This window comes from Poecilia reticulata, linkage group LG15, assembly GCF_000633615.1.
Source record: "Poecilia reticulata strain Guanapo linkage group LG15, Guppy_female_1.0+MT, whole genome shotgun sequence".
NCBI classification, from domain to species: domain Eukaryota; kingdom Metazoa; phylum Chordata; class Actinopteri; order Cyprinodontiformes; family Poeciliidae; genus Poecilia; species Poecilia reticulata.
Genome location: NC_024345.1, coordinates 24,544,527 through 24,572,023, shown reverse-complemented (window position 1 = coordinate 24,572,023; position 27,497 = coordinate 24,544,527). Strand labels below are relative to the sequence as shown.

Below are 27,497 nucleotides of genomic sequence, written 5' to 3'. Positions count from 1 at the left end.
CTGACCACTAAGGGAGATTTGTTCTTCTGTGTTTAATCTTTAATCCTCACCGGGACAATTCTACCTGCACTTATGCATTTTACACATTGATAAAACAAAATCAACATGTTTCAAAATGTGCAGCGACTGCTACCGTCGCAGTAACTTGAGACAACACATTCACACAACTGTAGATAATGTCCTCCATTTTATTTTACAGTAAATCAGTTGAAGACTGTAAAATATTATACTATGGAAAACTTGTCTTGTCGACAAGTTTTCCTCTCATTTTTTATTATAGTTCATACAGGTGACATTTTCTGACTCTAAAGCAGTTTTGAAACTCACACACTGGTCAGGCGTCTTTCTGAAAGGACTTTGTATGTTCTCCCAGTGCAAAAATGTAAATGTTAAGTTAACTGCTAATTGCTCTTAGGCATGAATGTGCGTGTTCATTGCTGTTTATCCTGAGTGTCTATATGCTGCCCTATGAAGGACGCTCGACCTGTCCAGGGCGTATCCCACTACTTCCTCAGTGAACGCTGGAGATTGGCACCTTCCTTCCCTGCATCCCTGCAAGGATAGACAAATACAGATGATGGATAGAGGTTGCATCCACTTAAAAAAAAGAAAATCAATATATCTTGTTTTTTGTTTAGTTCAGGTTTAGGTGTTTCACTTAATGATTTATTGGAACATACCGTCTTAAATGTGCCTTTGAATGAATTACGGCATGCTGGCAAATGCAATGCTGCTGGCGTGGACTGTTCAGTTTTATCTAATTAGGTGGCTCAGTACTGCCCTCCATGAATGTGATTTCACCTTATAATATTGACTGATTAGCTAAAATAATAAAACACCCAGTTACAATGGCTCCTTATAAAGTTCTAGATGTTCAATACTCACTGTTATGGTATTGGATACCAGAGCTAGTAGGTGTGACCCTCAGCTCTGCTGCAGCTTCATAGGAGAGAGCTGATTGTTTGCCTCCTGATATCTTACGTCGGCCATTGAGCGAGTAATGGACACACCCTGGACAGGTCGCCAGCCCTATAGACAAACATTTACTGTAAAAATACTACACAATTAAAAACTGCCTTTTTTAAAATCTTGATTTGTTAGTAAAAGTTTTTTTTTTTTCAACAGAATTCTCCCAAGTGGGACGGGGAGTAATTATTTCTGTCGCAACCAATAATAACTTCACAGAATCTCACTTCAAAACCTATCTCCTTAAACTTTGGAAGCTGCGCAGTGTTTTTTTATTTATTTATTTTTTACATTTTAGACTGAGATATTGAAACTGTATTTTACCAGCAGCCAAGGTATCACAGCTAACTACAGTGTCTATAATCTTTTAAGCTGTTTTACAAACATTGAATTCAAAATACCATTGCTCAAATACTCAATTGAAAGCTTCTTATAACTAAATCTAATCTGTCACTTTTACTTGTTCAGATATTATAGAAGCAGAAGAACCCCTCACTCTGCCCCATATAACACTGCATACAGAACTGCACAACATATGGATAAAAGCCATGGTTAGGGAATGCTGCTCATCTGTGCCCTCTGTTTCTCTTTTGTTCCTCTCTCTGTGTATGCCCTTTTCTCTGGTACACGCAGCTTTTTATATGAAAAATAATCAGATTTTATTAATATCCTAATCTCCCTCTTTTAATAGCATCAGCAATTACACCATAACTGGATTTGCTATACCCCGTCTTAATATGAGAAATGAAAAATGGATCCTAACCTGCTTAAGGGCTGTAAGGAAATCATGGGATTAGCTGCAAAACAAAGGATGTAGCCTGTTATTCTGTCTTCTCCATCATTGCCGCTTCACTGCTTCAGTGACACAGATGCTGACCGGAGAGATTTAAAGTCAGAATTGATAACAAATATTCTCAGAGGTGACGGGGCGCACTGCGTTGTAGGCCCACACATCATTTCTGGAAGGTCAACAGCCTCCATTACATTCTAATACTTTCTGCTGCTTTGTTATGCGGAAACTGATGTATCATTATTTTTCTTAACAGAGTAAAATGTAATTCAATCACAACAATAAGTGCTCAGTTATACCATAACTGTAAAATCTTGGCACTGATGGTTGTGTTTTATGATTTTTATAGCTTTTCTCCACATATATAATTTGATATTTGTGCCCAGGCTGAGTGGGGGGGAAAAATGGTGTTGACTCATCACTTTTATGTGTTTACAAAATGTTTTTGCGAGGGGAAAAAAAAAAAAAAATATATATATATGTATATATATATATATATATATATATATATATATATATATATATATATATATATATATATATATATATATATATATATATATATATATATATATATATTGCTACCATATTCGAAGCAGTTTCTCTTCCTGCTGGAGTACATCATCAAACTCGTTTGGGGTTTTAAATTAATGGGCGACCAGCCAAGCTGTGAACAAGCAGCTCTCCGCATGCTGTCACTGAGGAGGCCATTATAGTGTTCCATTTGAATGATAAAACCACTTTAAAGCAAGGTGGGTGCTGCATGGGCGCGTGACTGCTGCCCGCTGGACAGCAGGGATAGGTCTCCTCAGTGAAACGCTTGAATGGAAGGGCGACCAGCCGTCTCCCTCATTATTAGACTTGTCAGTGTCACTCACAAAGGCATGAGTGACAGAAGACCCTATTACCCTCAAAGATTCATCTCCACCCTTCACAGATAAGGCTGCTTTTACAGTCATCATCGGTGTGACTGAGGGGGAGGAAGCAAAGAAAATGCTTCTACAATCTCATTAACATATCCCTATTGATAGCCATTTGTTTCCATCTCATTGCTTTCTGGGGAGCCCCAAAAATATGATTTTGTTTGTCTACTCAGAGCAAAAATGATAGTGATGATTCATGAGTTTTTTTTTTTTTCCTTGAGGAGAAAAGGCCACCATTCAAATAGCCGGTAAGTATTTCAAAGCTGATCTTCCCTAGAGAAAAATTATCTACTTAATTAAAAAGACCAGCAGGAAATGGCCTGGAATCATGACGGTATAATTATAAAAGCCCCATTTCTGTTAATCCTTGGCTCTGTAGCGAGGAGTCTCGCATCGGGAAGCCGGGACGGGGCCACCGGTTAAGCTGTGACCACACAGAGCCTTTACGAGTGGAGGCGGTGATGAGCTTTAACTGATGATCTGGAGAGCTGAGGGGAAGCCTGGAGGTCTGCTCAGGGCTTTCTTCCTGCATTGAGAGGCACAGCTAGACACTTCATGAATAACAGGGTATTGAGAGATGGATGATATTTTAGCCACAAAAAGATCAACCCGATTTTTGATGCATTAATAGAAAAACTGGGTTTGTTTGTTTTTTTAGCTCTTCAATTTGAAGTTAAAGCTGCCAGTCAGACGTTTTTATAAAATCAGTAAAACTCACAGTAGATTTAGATTTTCTCTGCATGTCTTTTTCTTCCATAATATTTAAATTTCATGCCTTTCACAACTTGGTCTTGTTCAGAATACTGTCGTCTATTTAATCATTACACCTGAACGCAAACCCATCTCACCGGAGTTGTCTTCTCCTCACTGGCTGCCTGCGTGTTAAATAATTGAAATCCTTCTCTTCACTCTGAAATAGCCTAATGGTTTTGCTCCTCCGTACCTCTCGCCACAGGCCCCTAGATCAGCAAGACCAGCTTTTGTTGGTTGTACCAAAAACTAGGAGGAAGCTCAGCAGGAATCGCATCTTTTCAGTCATGGATCCAAATTTATAGAGCAACTTGCCATTAAATATTAGACAGGCTTCTTCCTTTGGTTCTCTTGAAAAATACACTTATCAGTGGCTTTGAAAATAGTATGTTAGTTTTGATTCTGTTTGTGTTGTCATTTCAGTCTTTGTGTAAGGTTTTACAACTTCTTTTTTTTTCTTCATTTTGTCTATTTTATTGTTATTTATGTCTTGGTTTGATCTATTTTAATACTATGCAGTACGTTGGTGAAACACATTAGCTTTTTAAATGTACTTCACTATAAAAATGGATTTATATTTGGATCAAATATACCCTTACAAATGCAAGCTTCCATGTGTGTCTGCCTGGTTGATATCATGTAAGGAATAAGGCAAGAAATTAGAGATTTTTCTCGTATATTCCTTTAATGTTTTTGTTGATTTTTGGTACTGAGTCTTGGTCTTTTTTCTAGATTTTTGTGACACTGCTGGGTTTTATTCCCATTATTCAGAGATGAAATATACAAAGATTTCTTTCCCTCTCTGTACATTTGTCAGTGAAAACAAAAACCACCAATGAAAAGCATCTGTAGCATTTTCATCTGCCACATGAAGCTCTGCAGGTATGATCAGCAAAATAAGTCGAATCTTATTTCATTTAACTACCGTTGTTAGCTGTTGTACTCAATATTTACCAACATATTGATCGCAGCAGGGCATTTCATACTGAGCTCTGTGTTTCTTTAAAGTTGAGTGCTGTATGTTTTGCTGGTTTGCCTTTGTGTGAGAAACGTTTGATTTGCGTCTCACAGCTGGATCGGGGCTTGATGTTTCAGTGGGCAGCTGCAGAAGCTTAATCTCCCCAGCGCTGACACAGACTCAATTAATAGATGGCACACAGCAATATTCTGTAGGAAAGTTGTCCAAGCCCATTAGGTAATTTACTGAGGAAAGATCCACACATGCTATCGCAAACTCTGGCCCCAGAGAACCCTTTCCTTTTTGTTTGCTTTCTTTGAATTACAGAGGTGTTAAGAATATTACAGCCAGCAGGCATTGAGTGGCCCAATATCACTTCAGAACAGCACATTTAAAGTGGAAGTGAACTTTGGACTTCAATACCTGTACAGACAGCATTTGTGCTTGGGATTATAAATCTTTTATCGAAAATTTAGAAAGGCTGCCTTGTTATGAGGTAGGTTGTAGACGTTGAGCTATTTTTGTAGCCTTTTACAAGTCTTCCAGTAGGGAAAATTGAACAGGAATTAAAAAATCCACATCCCGTACTTTCACATGTAAAGTACATCAAGATTAATGATCAACTATGATGACCTTTTTATTCCACTGCTCTCTATGAATTTGGCATGCATCTTATGCCGCTTTACAAATGTTAATGTATTGTACATGGCTGTGGGCTTTTCTAAAGAAGTGCCTTGCACCAGCAAACCCAAAAAGCCATGCATAATGGCAACAGCTGTTTATGCATTCTAATTCAAAGCAGTGGCCTTTTATTGAAAATCTCCATCTTTCTTAATTTCCTCAATTACAAACGTGCCAGAGAGTTTGGCTTGGAGATCCAAGGGGCCAAAGCAGCACCACGCTTGTTTTCTCTCCTCAACAGCCTTAAAGCTGGCCATTCAGATTGCTCTGTAATTACATGCATTTGTCTAGTCCTGTCTGCCGTTGTGCTTCTCAGAGCACTGCCTCCTTTCAACAAAGTGCTTCTGTTCCAACTCTCACCTCTAGCCAGGTTGTTCTTAGAAAAATCATCCTTTACCATCAAGCAGCTGGCTCTCTTGGGTATCTCAAAAGATGAACTTTGTGCAGGGAAGTAATTTATGATGAAATTGGCCAGGATCTGCTCAGGGGCTGTGTTTTCTAGCCATGTTTTCTCAACATTAATGTGTCCCTTATTAGCCTAACATCTAAAAGAGGGCAATTTCTTCAGGATGCGACATTTAATTATGTCTGCAGGAAAATGCACATTTGTATTATTGATTCCAGATAGGCCTTTCTCTCAGGAATGCCTTTTTGCTTGCTAAGGTACTATTATAGTTTCTGCAACAATTTTAAGAGTAAACAGTCTAAAGGTTTAATCCCCATGGAAGTAAATCACACATAGTGTTGACCACATTTAAAGTGGGATTTAATTTAAAATTCAGACCGACCCTCTTGAGATGAGAAGCATTTTTATTGATAGGTCACATGTTTAAAATCTCCGTAGTATGAAACACTTCTTCCTATATGAGAGCACTTTATGGTTTCAGCATCCTGTGCAATAGGGGATTAGTTGTCATGTCACATTGTTTGTGTTAATCATATTTCAATTTGTTCAAAACTGCTGTGATTCCTCACAGGAATCCAAGGAGGACTTGAAATGTGTTTGAGCAAATAAAGACTGCCGGTCAACACTGTGTGCTCAGTGAATGGACAAGTTGTGTTTGAGAAGATTAATTTAATCGTGGGAACAAATACAGCAGTCTCAAAGAAGCAGGCTGACTTGCTTTTCACTAACTCTTTCTTTAGTCCTATTCTTCAGAAGGGCCCACAATCTTAACATTACTCTCTCATTTGTGATGCCTTTACTGGTCAGTAAAGCATTAGATGCATGTGATGGTGTGTACTCCTGTATTAAGACTGTGTCGTTGTTTTATTGTTATTTTAATGTCATTTACTTTCTTCTGTATCTACTACATGAAGGCGGAATCCTAAAATTGACAGAAGGTTTGAATTTTCTTTAAAAATCCATCTTCAACCAGAAACGTTCCAACCAGCTCAACTTCATTAACGATGGTTGCCCAAACACACAACAGCTCCTTCACTTTGCTGACACCAGGTTGTGCTTTTTTCAGTTTCTGATCTGCTTAATTAATTTAGTCTGGTTGAGACTTGATCTTATTTCATCAGTGCATAACGCCTTAGAAAAATTTGTCTGTAGTTATTTTGAATTTTGATATTTAATTATCTTGTAGTCTTTTCTGAACATCCCTGGGCCCTAAATATCTTTAGATACTTCATGTAGATAATAGTTTCTGCAGCTTTAATTTTTTTTTTACAATCTCAAACAGGATTTTCAACTATAACTTTGATTTCTCATGGATCACACCTTAGCAACTTTGGTGTTTCAAGAGCTCTGCAGCCTTCTTGGGGGTATGTTACACCTTTTGGTTTGATTGAAACCGCCTGAAATCGTGTACACCTTATTGGACCTTTATCACTGTAGGTCACACTCTTGCTCAGCCATTGTGGGAAAAAAAATAGCATTGATCCTGAAAATGTTTGCTTTTGTCGATTGAAGTTGTAAAACAGCGCATTACAAAATATTTCTACTCCTCAAACCTCTCGTTTTTATGTTGCAGTCACAGATTTCAATGCACTTTTTCTGATATTTTATGTGACAAATCAGGAGAATGTAGTGCACAACTTAAGTGAATGGAAAACAATATCTATTTTTGGTCTTTTTTTATTTATTTTTAGGAAAAATCTGAAAATTTTGCACGCATTTGTATTTGACCATCATAAAACTGAATCACCTAATTAAAATTCAGTGCAACCAATTCCCTTCAGACGTTACCTAATGTGAAATTTAATTTCAGTTTAAATCCAGATGTTTTGTGAAATTTGTAAAGGTTAGTGAACAATCAGCGTCATTACGAGCCAAAACCCAACAGACATCTCGGGGATAAAAATGTGTAAAAGAATAATGCAGGATTGGGTATGAAACGATGTCCCAAGCTTTCAGCATCTAACAGAGCACCGTCCAACCCTTCATCTCAACATGGAAAGAGTAGGGCACAACTGCAAGCAGAGCATAAATCAGAGAAGCAGCCAAGAGGCCCATGGTAAAGCTGGGAGAGCTGTAGAGGTTCGCAGCTCAACTGAGAGAATCTGTCAACAGGACAGATATTAGTCCTGCAGTCTAAAAATCTGGCCTTCATGAAAGAGTATGAAACAGAAAGCAGTTGTTATCAGAAGCCATAAGATCTGTTTGATGTTTGCGGCGGGCATGTAGAAGACGCAACAAACATATTGAACAAGGTGCTCTGGTCACATGAGACCAACTTTCTGTTTTGAAAATAGATCTTAACAAATACTCTTCGTCTACTCTGAATCATCCTGAGCAATTTTTCATAAATGATTTGGCTAAAATTTCATTCTCTACATCTGTAAAGCTACTAGAGATCACACAAAAAAAAACTTGCTAGGCTACCTGGAGATAAAGATGGTTCTTCAAAGAACTAACTGGGGCTGAATACAGATAAACACAAAACCTTTCAGGTTTTTATATGTGAAATAAAAAAAAACTACAAAAAAACTGTGCATTACTTTCTTCACTATACGATCATCACAATGCTTTGTGTTTGACTATAACATAAAATTCCAATGAATGACATTGCAGTCTATGGTTGCAACGTGGCAAAAATGTTCAACGGTAACTCTTTGTTACTTGTATAATTATTTTGTTTATGACTTATAGATATTTATTTTGTTTGCATTTTCCAGACTGGATCAATAGTGGTAGGATGCTGCATTTTTGGAATCTTCAAAGCCAACATCGCAGCCACGCCATTCAGTCTATACTGTCCTCAACCCCACTCTCCCATCCTCTGCCATAACAGTGCGAGTAAAGCATAGTGCCAAAGGTAATCCAACCTGGGAGACGAGGCGATAATAGCCTCAGTGGCGGAGTGCTTGTTTGTAATAAGGAAGTGGATGAGGAGTCAAAGGTGAAAAATGAGTGTGATATTGAAGGAGCGAGAGGAAGCTGTAAAAGAAGGTTTGTGTTTATCTCTGATTATTAGTGAACCTCACACTCAGAAATGAAAAGCACTGAGACCCAAGCAGAGCAGCAGAGGACACAAATGGTGGATTTCTATCAGCAAGAGAGGCACTCTGTAAGCTTTGTTCACATTTTATGAAACAGGACTCTGACAGTGACTTCAAATGACACAAATGGAGTCTTGGATTTCTCTCTGAATACATTTTGGTGTGCTTTTACTGGTCACATTTTCTATCCGCAGACATCATGCCAGTCATTTTATTATAAAAGCTCAGTTGAAGGCAGAGGGCAGGTGCATTTGCTGTAGAATATTTGCTATGGATAGTATGTCTTTGCTACGAGATATTGAGGAATGCAAGCTGTCTTGAAGGCCATCTGGAGCACGTTTTCCAGAGTTGAGTCTTTGACTCAAGTGGCTAAATTAGTGAGAAAAAGAAAAATCAATTTGATAACTTTGTAATAGTGGGCTTGAACTGCTGAAATAAATTGTTGCCAGCCTTTCTAGGTTTGCAAAGCAACCACAACCTCACCGTGTAACAAAATACAAATAGCTGTGTCTTATATTTGGACAGAGTGACTCTGTTAACCCAGACAAAAAACAACAGCCTTAAATAAAGACCACAGCCGTAACTGTTGTCCCTGGGTGTCCAACACGGCTGGGGTTTGGCACCGAGTCGTCCACAGCTGTCAGCCTGCAGATGAGCGGTGGTAACCTAACCTGGGATTTCTTTATGGCCCTGGAACAGCAGCACGAAAAATGTGTTGCACTAATAAATCAGACCTCATATTTTTGAGCAATGTTTTTTTTTTATCTTTCTGTTTTATGAATGCAAGGAAGAATACTCTCAAGCAAATAAGTGGAAGTCAAGTCATTGTTTATGAGTACACAATCCACTATCAAATAATATTGCACAACTGCTGGAAAATCTTATAAGCAAAATTCTATTGTCAAAGTGTTTTCTACAATTTTTTTTTTTTTTATCTCATCACTGAATTTTTTAATGTATTTTTTTTAACTAAGTACATTCACTCAGACCTTTTCCATTGTTACTTCATCCTGTTTGGGGACTCAGTGGTCTGGACTCCAACCTCGCTGTACTGACTGAGAGAGGGGGAACACACTGTTCAGGTCAGCAGTTTATTAAAGTGAGCCGAGTTCCACTCTACCCTGTTCTGTTGCTCCTATATGGTGCTGTAAACAACTTAAGTATTGAATAAAGGAAGAGGGGTAATAACATGGATGGAAATGAGGTGAGAACTAAGTAGATCTTAACTGATTTTTTTTATTTTTTTGTAGAAATTTGGGTATCTGCTTCTTTCTATCTTGGCAGAGAGTTTTTACAAGTGAAATAATCTATAATCAATTTATCAATATTGCATATTGATAAGTCCCACAAGAAGACTGAACCGGAACAACTTAATCCAGAAATGTGCCACCTTGATAGGCAACCACTCAGTAAACAGTGTTACATCTGAGCAGCGTTACTGAAGTTTACATTTATTTTTTAAGCTTTTTCTGCTCTTTGGGAGGACCAGTTCAGAATCTTGCAATAGCACATCTGATGAAAATAATCAACAAGTCATTTGTGTTTGCCGACAGCCATACAAAGAGGAGGATGAGGATGTGATCGTTTGTGATGATGAAAATTGTCCATTTGTATGGTTCCATTTCAAATACATAACATTGATCCATGTCCCAGAAAGTTTTCTTTTGTGCACATCTTAATACATAGCATCAAAGTTTGGTTATTGTTAGAAATATCTGAAAATATTCTTACCGTTAATAAAGCGATCATAGTAAATCAGTTCCGTATTAGATGACTTGTGTCTCTTCTGGATATTAGCCAGCCAAACTCATCAACACTCTGTGCTTAAGTAGCAAAGTTTGTTCACGTTCACAGATTGGAATGAAAACTTTTCTTTACTGTTTTACACCGTCTTTGTTTTTGCACCGTTCAGTTCAATAATATCCAACCATCGCTGTTCTGTTAAGTACAAACAATGATCGAGATGGAACTATCGAGATGGAAACGGAGCATCTGGATGTGTGGTGTCATGTGGAAAATATCTAAAGTAGCTATTTTTTTGTATTTACACAGAACACGTTTGTCTTAACTCTCAGAATAAATCTGTGATGAATATTTTCTTTACAACTTCTACTACACTGCCACAGATTCTAAGTATTGTTGCTGACAATGTCTATCCCATAATAACCAACGTGTGCCCATCTTTTGATGGCTTCTTCCAGAAGGGTAATGGAACATGTCACAAATCTCAAAACTTAGTTTCAGTATTTAGAAAAAATCTCTGAGGAATAATTAAGACATCATTGATCTGTGCCATAAAGAATTCAACCAGTTCTGAATCAAACTGGTCCGACAAAATACTGGGGATGTGTTCCTAACAAAAAGGCCAGTGAGTGTAGATCTGAAATGGTTTGAGCTTAAGGCTCTCAAAGTCACACCCAGGACCTGTAAAACAAACATAACCAGATAAAATTGTGATAAGTTCAAAGTTCATGAGACAAACATCACTTTGACAGGAGATAGTGTGCCATTTTAAAATTGCTGCACTCTTACTAAATAAACAATTTCCTGCTTGAGTGCTTCTTTCTCCAATTTCTGTCCACATATCTCTCTCATGCTAATTTGCTTTTTTAAAATTTAAATGTTAAACTTCTTTCAGATATTTGTTCCACACTTCATCATTAAAGCATCTGCATTGCAAGGCTGTTCACATTCCATGCCTGTATATCCAAGCATATGCTGTGTATACTTGGGTTAGACTTGCGACATCAACCATGGACTTGCAACCGTGCTATTTTTATTGTTACACTGAAAACTCTCCCAATCTTTTCTGAAATGTCCCTCAGCGTGGGCTGAACGGCGACAACACTAACAGAAAAGTTTCCTCTGGGAACCTGTTATTGTAGTGTCATTCACTCTGGCTCCTTCTTACATTACAGTGACGGGAGAATTTCGAGCCAAGTAAGCCGGGGGGTTTTTTATATCGTTTTGGTGACTAACATCTATGACTATCCCGCTGGCACGCCATTAGCTCACATTTCTTGTTTACCTGTGCATTACAGGTAAAATTGAGATTAATATTCCTTTCTTGGGAACTTGGTTACAGTGGAGAGAAAGCTTGGGCTTCTGTTGCATCCAAAATTGCTGTGATTAGGACATATAAACCAGCACCACATGGGAATAACCACAAAGGCTTGAACATACTCCGCCTGACATTTAGCTCAACCGGATCTCTGATTGGCACTTGATTAGCCACTAATCCATGCCGTCATCTCCTTGAGTGAAATTAGTTGAATAGAAAATAGTGTTGTAAATCACAGAGGTTGGAATTTATGGGAGAGGCTTTGATCTGCGTTCAGCTCTGAAAGTGCTGCGAAGGAAGAGGGGAATATGTTGTTGCCATGGATACTACAGAGAAATAGGTACGAGGCAATAAAAGAGGCTCGATAGTTTCAGGATTGTGTTTCCTTTGTGTAAAAACAACTTTGCGAGGAAAGGTATTGATAAAAGTTTCGGTATATTGCCGAACCTCTGTACGATGAGTTGACCTTCCCCACGCACCGAGTCGTGCAGGTTAAAGTTTAGATATACCTTGTTATTCCCTTCTGTTGGATTAGCGACTGCTTTTCTGACTCCCTCGTATCTCTGTTGGGTATAAATCCAGCTCACTCTCCCCCTTCTGTTTTTGCCCGTACCGTGCCGCCTCTTCTGGCTCCAGTCCTGAACCCAACCCTCAGAGGAGAGGAAAAATAATTAGGAGAGAAAATTGCTGCTGACACTATTTCTGAAAAGCAGGGTATTGTAATGAGAGCAGAGCAGGTATTCATTGTGTCTGAGGGAGTGATAGAAAGCTTTTGGTTTTTTCGGGCTGCCTCAGAGAAGCCCGGGGAGAGTAAGCAGAGCTTTTGCTGAGTCCCTCAATGCATGTGGGAACTGAGCCCTGAGAGGACAAGGCAGAGGTGTCTTCAACAATGGCGGGAGCCAAGGTTACAGCTGAGTAACTAATTCAGACTGCTTTAGACTGATGCACACGCTCATACACACACACTCATCTCCTTTGTCTTGCTCAATATGTCTCCCCCTCTGTCTCTTGCTCTCTCCTTGTTCCCATTATGTGTTCAGAGGGATGCTGTCCGGCCTCTGCTCAGAGTTATCTTCATTAGCCGCGTGGACTTGCTGGAGTGGCTGCTCTGGGAAGTTTCTGTGAGCAAGGCACTCAGAGAAGATGAATAAATGTTTTGTCCCATATAGGCCCGGACTAAAGCAGAGGCAGGCTGCAAGCAGAGATAGATGAGGTATTAGCTGTGATATTTTTCAGCGGGGGCTGAGAAGGCCCAGCAGTGGGCTCGGCAGAGGCAGATGTTGCCGCCTGAATATTAAGCCTGTTAAATGAAATGTCCTCTGTGAAGAAAGCCTTAATGGAAGTTGAAATATGGCACCTTTCACCTGTGTTTGTGCATTACAGAGATGAGCACATGTTCATCTTGGGACTTGACATGTGTATCAGTCTGAAAGCAGGGATAAGAGAGAAGGAGGCAGCTTTGATAGTCTTTCAGGGCTGTGATCCAGGTGCATCTGTGGGATGGTGATTTAACATTTGAATGCAATTTTGGTTTCAAAATACAATGAGGTAAGGACACAGGCGTAATTGCTGTAAGGAGTCCTTTTGAAACTGCTCAAACACATGAGGCTACTAATGAGTCAAACTTCATTAAACACATAATGCAAACTTGTATGGAGGAGGGGTGTACTGCATCCGACTCTCGAGATGATAAATGATTCTGGGTTAACAGCAACAAGACGAGGTTTAAGCACTATTTATTTGAAAATAATTGTATTTTAGCCCAGGTCTTTTTTACTTTGACAGACCTGTGCACTGCCCACAATATCGCGGACAAACCCCGATCTGTCTGTTGATTTTTGTGAACAAGATATTTGAGCTCCTGTGCTTGAGACAGACTGTCCCCAATTTGGAAGGTTGCATCCACCTTTTTCTGGTTGATGATCATGGCCTCAGACTGGGAGGAGTTTACGCTCTATCCCTAACTGGTTCACATTCGGCTCTTCACACACCAAGAACAACGCCAGCACCGCTGGTTCTAAAATCAATGTTTAGACTCTGAGGTCTTCAAACTCAATCCATCCCACTGCTCTAACACTATGCCTTAAGATCCTATCTTTGCCCCAGGATCAGCAGGGTTTTCTTTGCCACTAATGGGGCTATATAAGGACTGGAAAGCCCTTAAAATCATGTCCAGCACACCGCACTCCTGCAACACCGCTCTAAATACACCTGTGGTTTTTTTAGAACCACAAAGCACATGTGGACTGAACAACCAAGCTCACACACCCTCCTCCACAACTCTGCAAGCGTAAAAATCTGATCCAACATTTTATGGCCAAGATAAAAGCCACACTGCTACTCTTAAATGCTTTAACAAGTAAAGCAAAGGTTGCACAATTCATAAACTTTGTCTTATAAAATTTGTAATCAGTCTTGAATGATCCATTAAATAGCCCTTTAATCTAACAGGTCCCATCTTTAACATCATTAAAATCTATAAGTTATCCAGTCGTGATATTCCCACAGTGGATGCATACATTTTTGCATTCTGAGTGCCTTTAATGTTTCCTTGCAAAAAAAGATAAAAGTAGTGAAAGCTCTTTTGGTATTTATTAGCCATCAACACAAAAGAGCAACTCCATAACTGCTTCCCTTCCAAATAATAAAAATAAATCTAAAGAAGAGTGCCATCAGGGTGTCAAGGTTAATGCACTTGTCTTCTTATAAAGGATCATAATAATAGCTTAGACCAACCTGGACACAAATTCTGACAGCAACTGGATAGAGCATCATAAGACAGATATCACTTTCAAATGTATTCTGGCATTTTAGTATAGCTATATCTTTTATTATTTTGCTATTCCAATTCTGTCAGATAAAAGTGTATTTCCACATTTTTGAATATTATTAGCCAGTCCTATATTTTTCAGAACCACAGTGTTTTTCAGAATCACGCTAAACAGAAAGTGAAGGACCCGTCCCTCTTTCTGCAGCAGATGTAAATGTAATCTTTACCTAATGAGAATCTGAGGCTGCCTTTGTAATGTTGCAGGCATCTAATGTAGAAATCTGCAGGGAATATCTCTGAGATCCAACTTAAATGAGAAAATAAATTGATGGTCAAATTGCATGTGGGTCATATCTCCACTTATGGGAACTCAGATCTGCTTTTAGTTGCCTACGTAATGGACACACACAAAAAATGCATTCACAATCAAGTTTGGATTGCTTCATGCAGAGTGTTCTCTAGAAATTGAATTCAAAATTACAAAGTGCATTTTGAAACCTATCTCTGCCTGTGTTTCCTTGCTCCTCGCTTTGTCTTCCTCAGACACAAAGATGATAAACACACCTATTACCCACAATGCATCTGTTTTATTCCACCAGTAAAGCAGGTAAATTAAATCTGTAGCTCTACCTTCTGAGATTCTGGCCAGCAGCCAGATCAGTTCAGCATCTTTCTCTGTTTCCAGGCACTGTGAACAAATTTGCAGGCTTTTAGGGGCTCGCTGCGACTAGACAGCAGTGACACACGCAGTGGCATCAGAGAGAGTAGCTTATGCAACCATGGTGGACAGGAGGAGCAGTGAAATGAAAGCTCCCCCTATTATCTGCAATCTCTTTCTTCAGGAACAGAGATGAAACACTGAACCCTACATAGTTTTTTTTTTTTTTTTTGGCAAGGTGTCTGAGATAGTTATTGGTTAGATTTCAACCATGCTTGCAAATAATGAATGGAAGTATGTGGAGGGTTGTCAAAAATAGTGAAGGAAAAAAAAGAGTAAAAATGTGTTAAACTCTTTGTTGATTATTAGAAATTTAACTTTGTTTCAGTGTTTTCTGTTTCTGTGTGCTTTCACCGCTATTTGTGAGCTTTAGCATTTCAGGCTCTGTCATCTTGTCTCCATCAAACAGACCCACACGGTGTGAACTCATGACTTTTTGCAATATGTGCATGTTATAAAGAGTGATGTAACACATTTTAAACATTTGTCTTCACAAACTCCTCACTTAAACAACAACAAAAAAAAATCAAACAAAAATGAGTTTCTCCATGATAGCTATGGGAAAGACTGCTGACTTGACAGTTGTCCAGCAGACAAACAGTCATCGGCACCTTGCATAAGGAGGATGGGCTGGAAAAGGTCATTGCTACAGAAACTGGCTCTTCAGAGTCCTGTATCCAGACATATTGATGGAAAGCTGAGTGGAGGGAGAACATGTCACCCGTCCATCACAGGGCAATAAGGTGACACATAGGACAAACATGCACACACACACACAGACACTCTTGACTAAGGATAATTTGGAAAGACCAATTAACAATCATGTTTTTGGTTGGTTGACCTTGAATCTAGATGAGCTTCCTTGTTTTAAATTGGATTATGATAAAAGCATTTCAATTATATTCTGTAATGCAGAGAAGCACCTTTAAATATTTATATACAACTTATGTGATTAGTCTTTGTGTGTGCAAAATTATTTGTTAAAAGTAGGTTTTACAATAACTTCCTGTTGGTGTTTTGTTTGGTTCCAAGTGAAACAGCATTTTACACGATTTATCTCGAAGCATAAAACCTTACATTCAAAAGCCTTTAGAGTTTTCAGTACAGCTTTCTCTTTTTGCCTTTAGCATTTCCTTTTTTTGAGACGTCAGGCACCAATTGTGATGCAATCGAGTGCCTGACGATCATGGACAATGTTGCATGCTTCATAAAAATGCCAATCCTTAAGCGCGCTCCGCATCCGTCTCTGTGTTGTGTTAAGCAGCGCTTATTGTCACTGCAGCGATCTCGTCGCGTATCCACATCGCTGTCAGAGTCATGTTACTTCTTTGAAAAGCCATCAGGATTTGTCTCTGTCAGCTGCCTGTCCCTCAGTCCATTAAAGTTGATTGATAGAAGGAGAAAATGTTCCGCCCAGCTGTTGTCGTTGACTCATCCCAAGGAAGTTGAAAGGAACTCTAAAGTGGACCATCCCTCATCAAAAAGAGCCTTTCTCTGTGTTCATAATGTGAAGCAAAATACATGTCTGGGGAATTTTTCAGTTTTCTTTTCCGGGTAATACCATGAAGGATTATTGTGTTACAGATGAAGATACTGATTAGAGTCAAAATTGTTTTTGTTTTTTTCTCTGAGCAATGCCGCAGACGTTCTCAGCCCCTTACTAGCGCTGGTTGGAGGAAATCTGGGATACATGATTCCACCAGCGGTCAAATCCAAATAAAAACCAGGCAAAAAAAAAAGAAAAGATCTTTCCATGTTTTCTTCTTTCGCTTCCTTCCTCTGTTATCTTCTAATAGCTCTTGAGGATTTCTACAGGACAACTTGAGAAGGATTTTATGATATTTCAGTGTGATTGATAACATGCTGTTGGAGGGATGTCAGGCTTTCAGAGACAGATAATGTGGATTTCTATCTCTCTGCCTTCTTGCGTAAGAAGTGCCATCAATCAAGTGTATCGTGTCCTTAACCTGATAAAATTAAAACCTTTAAGGGGGGTGTGAGGCCTGGGGTCTCCAAAGAACTAGGACACACATCAACACAGAGCACGACAGATCCACAACATAGATCCAAATCATGCAAGGCTCACAGCAAGGATCAAGGGAGAAAATAAAATTAATGATCCGATTCTATATTGCTGTTGACAGAGGAGAGAGATTACAGGAAGAACGGTCTCATTTTCACCCTACGCTAGGGGGTTATTAGATCTTGGCCCATCTAATTTCATTTCGAAGGTTGTCAATATTTACCAGCAACAGGCACAACTCACCACAGCAGAGCTAGAATCCCTACAGGAAAGAAAGCCTGAGATCATTTTAACACATACAGATACAGTTACTAGACTCAGCCTTGAAATGTTCAGCACGCAGTTAGATTTTTGTTTTCAAATGACAACGCACTCAAAACTATTTATCCCAGCATGTCTGAGATATGTGGATCTGCATGCTCTTGCATTTTTCTCCTCAGGTAGGCCTTACCTTATTTTTTTTGTGTGTGTTTCAGTTGACGGCTGCATACACAAAGCGGCAGGGTGCTGTCTGTATGATGAGTGTCACTCACTAAACGGCTGTGAAACCGGCAAAGCCAAGATCACCTGCGGTTATGATCTCCCTGCAAAATGTGAGTATCAGTAATTATTTCCCTCTTCTTTTTTTTGTGATTGCTCTGTAATGTGTGTGGTTGGTGCCTTGCGGAAATGTTCTCTAATCAAATCTTCTACCTCTGGGGGCTTCATCACCTAACGATGGGAGAACAATAGCTTTTATTGGTAAACAGTGGAATATTAGACTGTTCAGTACGACTCGCCTAAAAGCTATGAAAATGTTTGAAGTGAAGAACCTGCTTTTAAATTGCTTATGTGATCATTGTTACACCTTTTTTTTTATCTTTTCAATAAAATGAAGTGCGAGCCTGATAACTTTTATGTTCAGGTTCATTGCTCACAATAATGGTAAAAAAAAGACAATAGAGGCAACTGAGCACAACCAGAAAATGCCAGAAAGTTATGTGCAGAACTAAACTCAGACATGGATATGCAACCCATTGAACACACAGCTAGAAAGTAGTCGTTTCAGACGGTTTACGGCTGTGTGAACTCATAAGTTGAAGACAGAGTGAGAAGGAGAACATCTATAAAAATGTATCTAGTATATTTTTTCCCTATTCTTTCGAGACATCACTGACATGTCCTCTATGCTTTACACACCCACGATCCTGCACTGCATGACTATCACTGGCACATGTCCATATGGATATTAATATTAATGTTGATACGCCATGCATCCCGATTCATAGCATGATGTTTGAGACTAGTAAATGTCTTCCAACTGATGCCACGCAGTTCTCCATGAAAGGGAATTTAAAATAGTTTAAGTCGTCATTCCTTTGGCTCAGACACTAAGAAAAAACTGACTCCCCTTAGCTTAATATTTTGACTACACAGGCTGGTGAATAGTTTGAAGAGTGTTACAATGATTCAGTGTAGCTGATACCATGAGATGCTTTGTACTGTTAGTGGGTGCAAAAACAGTTGGAATCGTTGTATTTTCTTACCTCCTGATCTCAAACATGCGGCCTCTTCAGTGGATGCCCCAGAGCTGTGGTGGTCTCAGATCTGGTGGTTGAATTGCTCTTGTTCTAGCTCCTGAACCTTTCGTTGTTCCTTATTTTTTGATGACAAAATTGCAGGTGTTTCATAATGTTTACTTTCTTTCAGAGCAGGATCATTGTGTACTCAGCACAGTGTTTTTCTATGTTGCCAATGAGTGCCCACACATCGATTTAACCAATTCTCGGTAGAAAAGTCTTTCTTTGTCAGGAAATCAGTTTTCTGTTTACACCTGGGAGTCATTCTGTGCTGTTCCAAATGACGTAAATGGCAGAGCATTTCCGTTTCAGTGAGGCTTTTTATGTCATAAAATTCAGTTTGAAAGTTACTAATCTGCTTTGAATAAGCAACAAAAAGGCTGATTTTGATGTGTAAAGATTTTTCAGTTATCTGATCCTAAAATCTGACACGTAACCTTTATTTTTAATATATACATTTTTTCAGTTCTACTTATTGAAATCATACTATCCTGGAGCCTGACTTTGGAACTTTGTTGTCTTTCCTGTGAAACACAAAAACTCAGTCTTTAAAAAGGTATTGAATGCTAAATCCTCTGCCCATGGCAGACACTTCAACTGTGTGATGCTTAATACCACTTTCAGATGAAGTTGACCCCATCCATTCGTAAATATTATTTTTGTGTTAATTCCTGACCACAAATGTATCTGTATCTTTGAAGAAATTTTGGAAATATATTGGCATTGCTAACTGTTCTTATTGCTTCTGTGAAGTTTGAAGTTGTTTTTGTCAAGTTCAGGGGAAAAAAATAAAGTTTTAATGTATGTAAATAAAAAAATATATATAGAATTCATTATTTGCAATAACTAATTTAATCCAAATTAAGTTGGTAATTTGAGGATAATTAATGTAATTGGTGCTTGTGATGGTAGACTGGAGTTTTGTTAATGTACAAAGATGAGGCATTCGCTGTTAGCTACTTAATTTGATAGATTTTTCATACCTGATTTAGTCTGTAAACAGATGAAAAAAATACCACAACAGAAATTCAGCTGTATTTTGTTAATTTTTCCAAAGTCTCTCGAACTCGTTTGTTTCTCGTGTCATCCCAGAATTACACAGATTTTGCCTTTTCTCTTGGCAAACGTCCTTCATTATGTCACATTGTAAACTTTGTCATAGGCTTATTTCTTTTACGAGAAGTGTCACTGGGTGTAATTCGGTCGAGACAAGCGTCCCAGCAGTCCTAACCTAACCCTGAAGGATTTCTGAGAGACAGCCAAGAGAAGATATTGAGGCTCAGATGAAATTAGGTTGTGTTAATATGCTATGTCGTAAAGATGTCAAACAAATGGAGCAGATAAACTGTGAGAGGGTGCTACGGGCAGCCAGTTCAAGTGTGTTCAGCTCTGAAGCTGCTTGCACCGTGACTATTTAATAACCTCCTGTGTCACATGGTAGCAATCACTGGCTGTTGTTGTAATTATCTCCAAACAGAACAGCTCCTCTATCCAGGTTACCTTGTTGGAAGTTGCATTTAAAGTAATCTTATTTAGTGTCTTTACTCTGAAGGAGAGATCGTCTTCCAACTCAGATCACCGCCAGCATCAGCAGCGTTGTCACTCTTCTGTTCTTGGAAACTGTCAAACACTTCGCTTTGCTTTGTAAACACTCCGGTTCTTATGATCTACCCACTGATTTCTTTTTTTTTTCCCGAATAATTAAATTCTCTTTTTGACATTTTTGTTCCACCTACGTGCACAATGTAAAATTGTCTTGACTGGAAACAACTATCTGTTGAGTGCATGAAAGCTGAAATAATAGACTGTCCACCCCCTCACCACTGGAATGAGTAAGTAAACAAGAAAACCCTTACCAAATTTCTAATCTTTTGATTATCGGAAGTCACTTTCAGGCTTAATAAGAATAGATAAAGATCCACTGAACCTTTGCACTTTAGTAGTAGTATATTATTTGCTAACTGTTGTGAAATAAAGATCATTATAAAACAAACTTTTTAAGAAAATGGATTCCGACAATCCAGCAAATGAGAAAAGAGCTGATTTCATAATGTACCTACTGATGTCTTTGAGGTATTTTATACAAAGGACATCCTTTTAGTTTCTATTGTGTAAAAAAAAAAAAATCAGAAGAGAGTTGAATGAGCAAAGTTCTGTCTTTATCTTCAAATGAAAGTGAGCAATTACAGTGCTGTGAAAAAAGTATTTGGCCACTTACAGATTTTTTTCTGCTTTTCCTTTTTCTCACTTTTAACTGTTTCAGATCATCAAACAATTTTTTGAGGAAAGCTAGCCTGAGAAAATACAAAGAACATTTATCAAATGAAGATTTAATTTAATAAATAAAACTCTCCAAACCAACATGACCCCATGTGAAAAAATAAACTGACGTCTTCGTTTAGTCAGGAATTATCTGCCATTGAATTTTTTTTTAAATTTCACTACTTGAACCAATGCCTGCGGAATCAAGAAGTCCCTTAAATGGAACATGTTTGACAACATGAAGCAGACTAAAAGCTTGCAGAAACTAAACTAAAACAAACAAGCAACAAAAAACTTGTAAGTATGGAATAGGAAAAGACTTGAACTGAAAGTCAGAACCATTATCCACAAACAGGAACTCATTCAACCGGGGTGAATCTTTTCAGAGATAGCCGACCCTCCAAAATAAGTCTAAAAGTGAACCAAAGCCTCCTTTAGGAGGTTACAAAATGCATTTTTGCCATGAATATTGAAATTCTCCATCTTATTTTAGCTTTTTTCTGTGCTGTAATTTGAAAACGTCACCTGCATTTAATTGAACAATGGTTGTGCTGGTCCAGTTTATTTTTGTAAAAAATTTGAAATTCCGATTTCACTCCTGCAGATTAAACAACCGATAAAAGAAAAACCTGTTTTCCTGCATCCTCAAAAGCGAGCTTCTGTTCACACCAAGCATAGTAGCTGATCTCAAATCAGACTTGTCCTTGTTTTGAGGTTTGACGTGCTGAGGCAGTGGAAAATGACCTGGTAACCCAGCCCATCTTTTCTGCCTCCACCCTCCACCTCCCCTCTAAAGACAAGAAAATTACTCTCCATTACATCTCACTAAAGCAGTTTAGGCTGCGAATCCCAGCGACAAAACGAGCCTTTCCTTTAAGCGGGCTTACACACATGTGCAGCTTATTATTTCAGAGCCGGCCCTGGACTATTAATCAATGACGGTAATTACTCTCCTACCATAGCAAAAAGACTTCAAAAAACAATGTCTGCTATATCAATCTGGAAAAGAGTTTGACTATTTGTCCTGTTGTTAGATGGTTAGTCATCTGTTAGTGGTCAAGTGTATCAATTGAAGTCACTTATGTGGATGTGCACATTATTCCTTCATTATTGACATTGTGGTTAGCTTCTAAAAAAAATCACTAAATGGAATATTTATATGGGCTTATGTCTTCAACACTGTTTTCATTGATACGTTTTGAAAACTGTGAGGCTGACTCCTAATTATACATTGACATTACTGGAATATGTATGTGATGTTTTTGGTAAGAAGTGATTTATTCTGCATTTTATATGTAGCATTATGTATTTTGCGTTTATTTACGTTATCTTAGATCTTAGATTGGATGGATATATAACCAATCGAATGGGATCATCCTGATGCATTGATGCGTCTGTGGAAGGCAACTTGGAAGAGAAACTATTTTGGGGAAAAAAAAAATGTTCCTATAATTTTATCTTTTAATTTTCCCAAATTTTTTCCCCTTTTTTTAACCAATATTCTCACCCATTTTGAGTGAATCTTCAAAATCTAAACCAACATTTTGGAAAACCTTAAACTTATGTTCTTTTTGCAGTTCCACTTTCAAGGTTAATGGATCTTAAACTCGGCAATGTCTGTGTCTGAATGGGTGTCGGCTAGTCAGGCGGATTCTTTTCAAATTTTTGTCTGCTCTCTTTCTGGCTATTGGTAAGATGAAGCCGCGCTAATCCTGCTAAATTTGCATTCAGTCCCATAGAGCCCCTCTGATCCCAAATCTAATGGAGTCTTTTGACCAAAGCCTGATCGTAATGTCTTCATCAGTCCCAAAAAACTGCAAAAGCCTCATATCAGTATTTTATTTTTTTTTTACTTTTATACCTTCTGCAATTAGCTCAATAAAAACATACCTTTGGGGAATTATCACTTTCTTTAATTCCAAGCACAACTTTGACATGGTTTTCTTGTTTTTACATTTCCTTCACCTTTGGATTAATAAAATAAAATATAACATGTATGTGTGAATGTGCTTTGGGTTAATATAGTGTACCCATCTAGTGGAGACGGAAAATTGTGTTCCTGTTAAGTAGTGGTACCATTTCCCCCTGAATGGTACTTGGCAATATGCACCACTGGGTGGTAAATATATGGTTGAACTTGATAAATGCTGCTGGATCTTGAACTTGGTATGACTCAGCTGTGACTCAGAGGAATGAAAACTCATCCTCTGACTGAACTGGTTGCAAATAGGTTTTCTGGAACATGGATGCATATTAACTTGCAACTATGTCTAAATAAGAAACACTGAAATGTTCTCTGAAAAGTATAATGTGCTGCATCAGTTAGAAACTTACTCTGGGTATGGAAATACTGTATTAATTTTAGAATCTTATTTATTTTGCTGTCATGACATAATTATCTACATGTATCCAATTATCTTTAAGAACAAAAACTGTTTTATCTTTCATTCAGTGTCAAAACTATATGCACAGACTCTTTTACATGTACTTGCATGTTTCTTGCTATTGTTAAATGAATGTTCCTCTTCCAATTCTGTCAAGAAGATGATATAAATATCCTTTCCAAAAGTTTGAAATTGGCTAAAGAAGGGTCTGTCTTATATTGGTGCGTATTACAAGAGAAAATTTTACTAACTATCAGCAGTGGTTTGATCTTATATGTTTAATTTTGAACCCTTACGGCTTAAAGAAAATCTACAATTGTTTCAAACTTGTGGTATTAGTTCCTCTTAAGAGTAAATTAAGGTTTTATGATGCCTAATCATTTCAACGTATCAATTACCAACAGCTCTAAATTAATTAAAATTATGACTACAAGCCTTTTATGCAAACTTCTGAACGCAGCTCTAATGACCATTTAACTGACTCCTTGAAATTACTCATAATATTGTGTGATATGAAGGGAAATGAAACAAAAGGTTAAATACTGACTCCATCTCCCATTTTTTAATGAAAATTCAGTATAACTCTAAAAAGGAAACGTCAGCATTTCTGGAGTTTTTTTTTTTTTTTTTCATTCAGTTTTATTGTTTAAATGTGTGGCACATCTGAGCAGGAGATGTGGGGACTAAACTCAATATAGAAAAGGCCTGAATTATATCATTAATATGCCGGTCCACAGGTCCACACTAACAGCGTTTAGCAAAGACCTTGTGGGTTAATCTGCACTCTCACATTTAAGCCCAAGCTGTCACAGTAGACCTATGTTGTATTTAGGGTTCAAGATAAAGGCCTGCGTGAGAAACTTAATGCTCCAAGTTGGATCTGGGCCGTTTAACTCCCCATATTTGATCCAAAGTATTTCACCCAGTTTTGTTTTCCTCCCTTGAGCAACTTGAGATTGGCAGTTCAAAACGTTTGTGGTGTTTATTGTTTCGCGCCCCCACCCACCTCCACCCACAACTCATTATTCTCTGAACTCAAAGTATATGCTTTAAATAATGAATCACATTTTATATGAAACAGAGAGGCCAGGATTTTGTTTTATCAAGTTGCTGTCATTAACGTTGGCCTCTTTCCATTTCAGTCTTTGTTAATTATTTGTGAACATTAAACTAATAATAGGTTTGTGGATGAAGCAAGAATGGATGTATTGTTTTATTCTAGTTTCCTTTAAACTCTTCTGGAAAAAAAAAGTTCATTGGGATTCATGTGTAGCTATTCTTCTCTCTGACTTGTGCAAGCTGTAAGGTTTTAGATTTAAGCCGTTGGTGTATTGTACCTTCCCCCCTCCACCCCCGACTCCCTCTCAACCTCCCCCACTCTCCCATTCTGATTCTTTGAAGACAAAATCTTATCCTTGCAGCATTGAAAAGCTGGGAGATGTTTGATTGCCTTATCTAAAACAAATGCTAACTGTTTTTAGCACACTCAGCTGGCACTTTGTCTCTACAATAACTTCTTTTCTCTTCTTTGTACTCAAGCTTGCTAGAACAATACACAGATCCTCCATATATTCTTTTCTTGCTACTCAGTAGAAGCCTTGTGTTCTTGGGAAGTCGTTGCACGATTAATTGCATGTTATGTTTCCTGTGGCAATTCGCAGCAGGGCAGTTCGTATGGTCTGTGTTTTTAAGACACCTACAAACTAAAAGTAACGGGTAAACCACGTCCTGGTAAATGGAAGATGGATCATCATTCATTCACACCTTGGGAACCTTGTTTACGTCTTTAACAACCAACAGTTTGAAGAAAATCACCGTAATCTGCTTATAGTCTGCTGTAAGAAAATTGTGCTTTGAGACTCCAATAACTATCTACCAGCAAAGTATAGTCAACTGTACTAGTCAATTAAAATCAAAATAAATGGAATAGGGTGGTATAATAAAGTATTTGAGTAAATATTATATTTTTTTATTATTTCTAGTAAAAATGCACCATAATAATATCGGTTTTTAGGTTTATAACTCAGCATTGAAATTATTTGCATGAATACATGTTTAGAGAAAAAAACAAAATGAGAAATCCAACAGCCTTTTCCCACTTTAACAACCCTTAATTTAAAATAACTACTTGTGTTCCACTGAATCATTTTAAACATATTTATTTGACTCAAAAAATGTAACCTACTAGGAGTAGGTCACTTTATTATTTATAATACTGTCAGTTGGCTCAAATAGAGATCAATACCAAAATAAATGGAAAAAGGGTGAATTTATAAACATTCTGAAAACAGAGCTAAAGTAGATATGTGAGATTTCATAGCACTAATGATATTACTGGTTATAATTCTGTAAAATACTCTATAAAAGGCAAAATGGTAAGAATCGGTGCAAGAAGGTAAACTGTCTCAAGGTTAATTAAAGACCCCCTCACCTTCAAAGCTAAAGTACGGTAATGTACATTTTTAAAAATCTGGACCTGTATAAACAGCTGAAACAGCCTGGCCAGGAGCCACAATAAACACCCAATTAGAGGACGGTGTCAAAAACGAAGTGGTCATGGAAAAAGACAAGCAGAGGAAAAACAATCCTTATTTTTAAGAAATCTTGGAAGTTTTGCTGGTTCCTCTCACAAATCGTTTATCTCGGACGCACAAGGACACAAAATCTGCATAAATATCTTTCTCCTGTTTGACAATATTTCTACAAAGTGTTGACAAGTCTTAATATTAAAAACATAGATTTTAGGCCATGAAAATTTTAAAGGTTTAGAAATTCTCCAGTCTCACAACCATATTAAGTTATTTATTGATTCTTCCATTAACTTTTTCAGAAATGCTCTTGCATCCTTTATTTGTGGAGTTTGGTGTAGTCAAGGGTGAAGAACTTGGGTGATGATGTACATTTACAAAATTACATGATGCAAAGCAGCACACAGAGACTGCTGAAGCAAATTTAAAGTCAAACCTTTATTCAAACTTTTATGCAAAACAACTGAAAGTTTTCTCCTTTTAAAACTGGGGACTTAAAATGTGTTAAATATGAACTATCAAATTCTTAGTTATGAATAACTGTTTATTTTAATGGTAGAGTTAAAAAGCTGAGCTTTCATTAGCGAGCTGAAACCGGATGAACTGCTGTGACTCTTACTGTAAATTGTGTTTGAAGGTAAACCAACTTTAACCTACAGATGTAAGGATGAATGTAAATGCTAACAGCTGAAAATACCAACCGAAGTGGAGTTTAAGTTTCTTTGTAAGTTTCATGATTCACACCTTGCATTAAAACCATAAGCCTCACAAGGTTATAAAGTCTAAAATTTAATTCACAGACACTTACTGAACCCCTGTTGGCTGGCTTTAAATTGCATCAATGAGGCTCTAGGGGTAAATGTTCTTTATGGTTGGCCCAAAAATAGAGAGATTATGGGTATTGTGCATATGCAAATCAAGTATGTGGAGACCATGGTTTGTAATCATGCTTTATTTCATCAGATATTTCTGGCTTAAGTAATTTTTTGGAGCAGGGGACTGTGTAACACTCCATTTAATTCTTGAACTAAATAGGCAAGTACCTTGTAGTTCATTTTTAATTTTTTTTTTCTCACAAAAAGGTGATGCTGTTACAAGTAGAATTTATAGGGTCATAGTTAGATAAAACACCTTTGGGACTCACTCCCCAATTCAGTTCACATGCTTCTTTATCAGCTGCTTGCATTCAGGACAAAATGGGAATCTCTGGTGTTTACTGTAACTGCACCTGTGCTAATAATACTAATCATCTGCTCGTGATAAATTTTCCTCCCTGATAGTGCGTGAGGAATCTTTCCCATGCCCTAGTTAATCTAAGAGACCAGGCCGTCTGTTCTCTCTCCACTCAGCAAACACAGATAAATCACAGCAAAGTACCCACTATTAGAAGGTGACATACAGCACGTTCTGATTAAATTACACACAAGAACAATATCAGTCTGTTGCGCTTGTTTGAGGTACCCTCCACCCTTTAAACGCAGGATGGTTGACATTTTTATAGGTCTATTAAAGAGCTCATAATTTGTTTATTTGGGTTGAACTTTACTAGGGAATAAAATGTAGTTTTGTTCAGCAGCAAAGTTGCTGACATTTCAACTCAGTTTCAGAGTGTCATTTGAACGTCTTAAATCTTTTCTCATCTAACCAAATGACAATAAAAAAGATCAAAAAAGTTGT

General features: G+C 37.9%; 1 protein-coding gene across 1 annotated transcript in view; it reads left to right on the top strand.

Moving 5' to 3' along the window:
• The window catches only part of macrod2 (mono-ADP ribosylhydrolase 2), a 470,949-nt gene that overhangs the window by 161,761 nt on the left and 281,691 nt on the right, over positions 1-27,497 (top strand). The window contains exon 5 of the mRNA XM_008430201.2: positions 17,564-17,680. Coding sequence (XP_008428423.1) covers positions 17,564-17,680 — 117 coding nt within the window. The remainder of the gene's footprint in view (positions 1-17,563; positions 17,681-27,497) is intronic.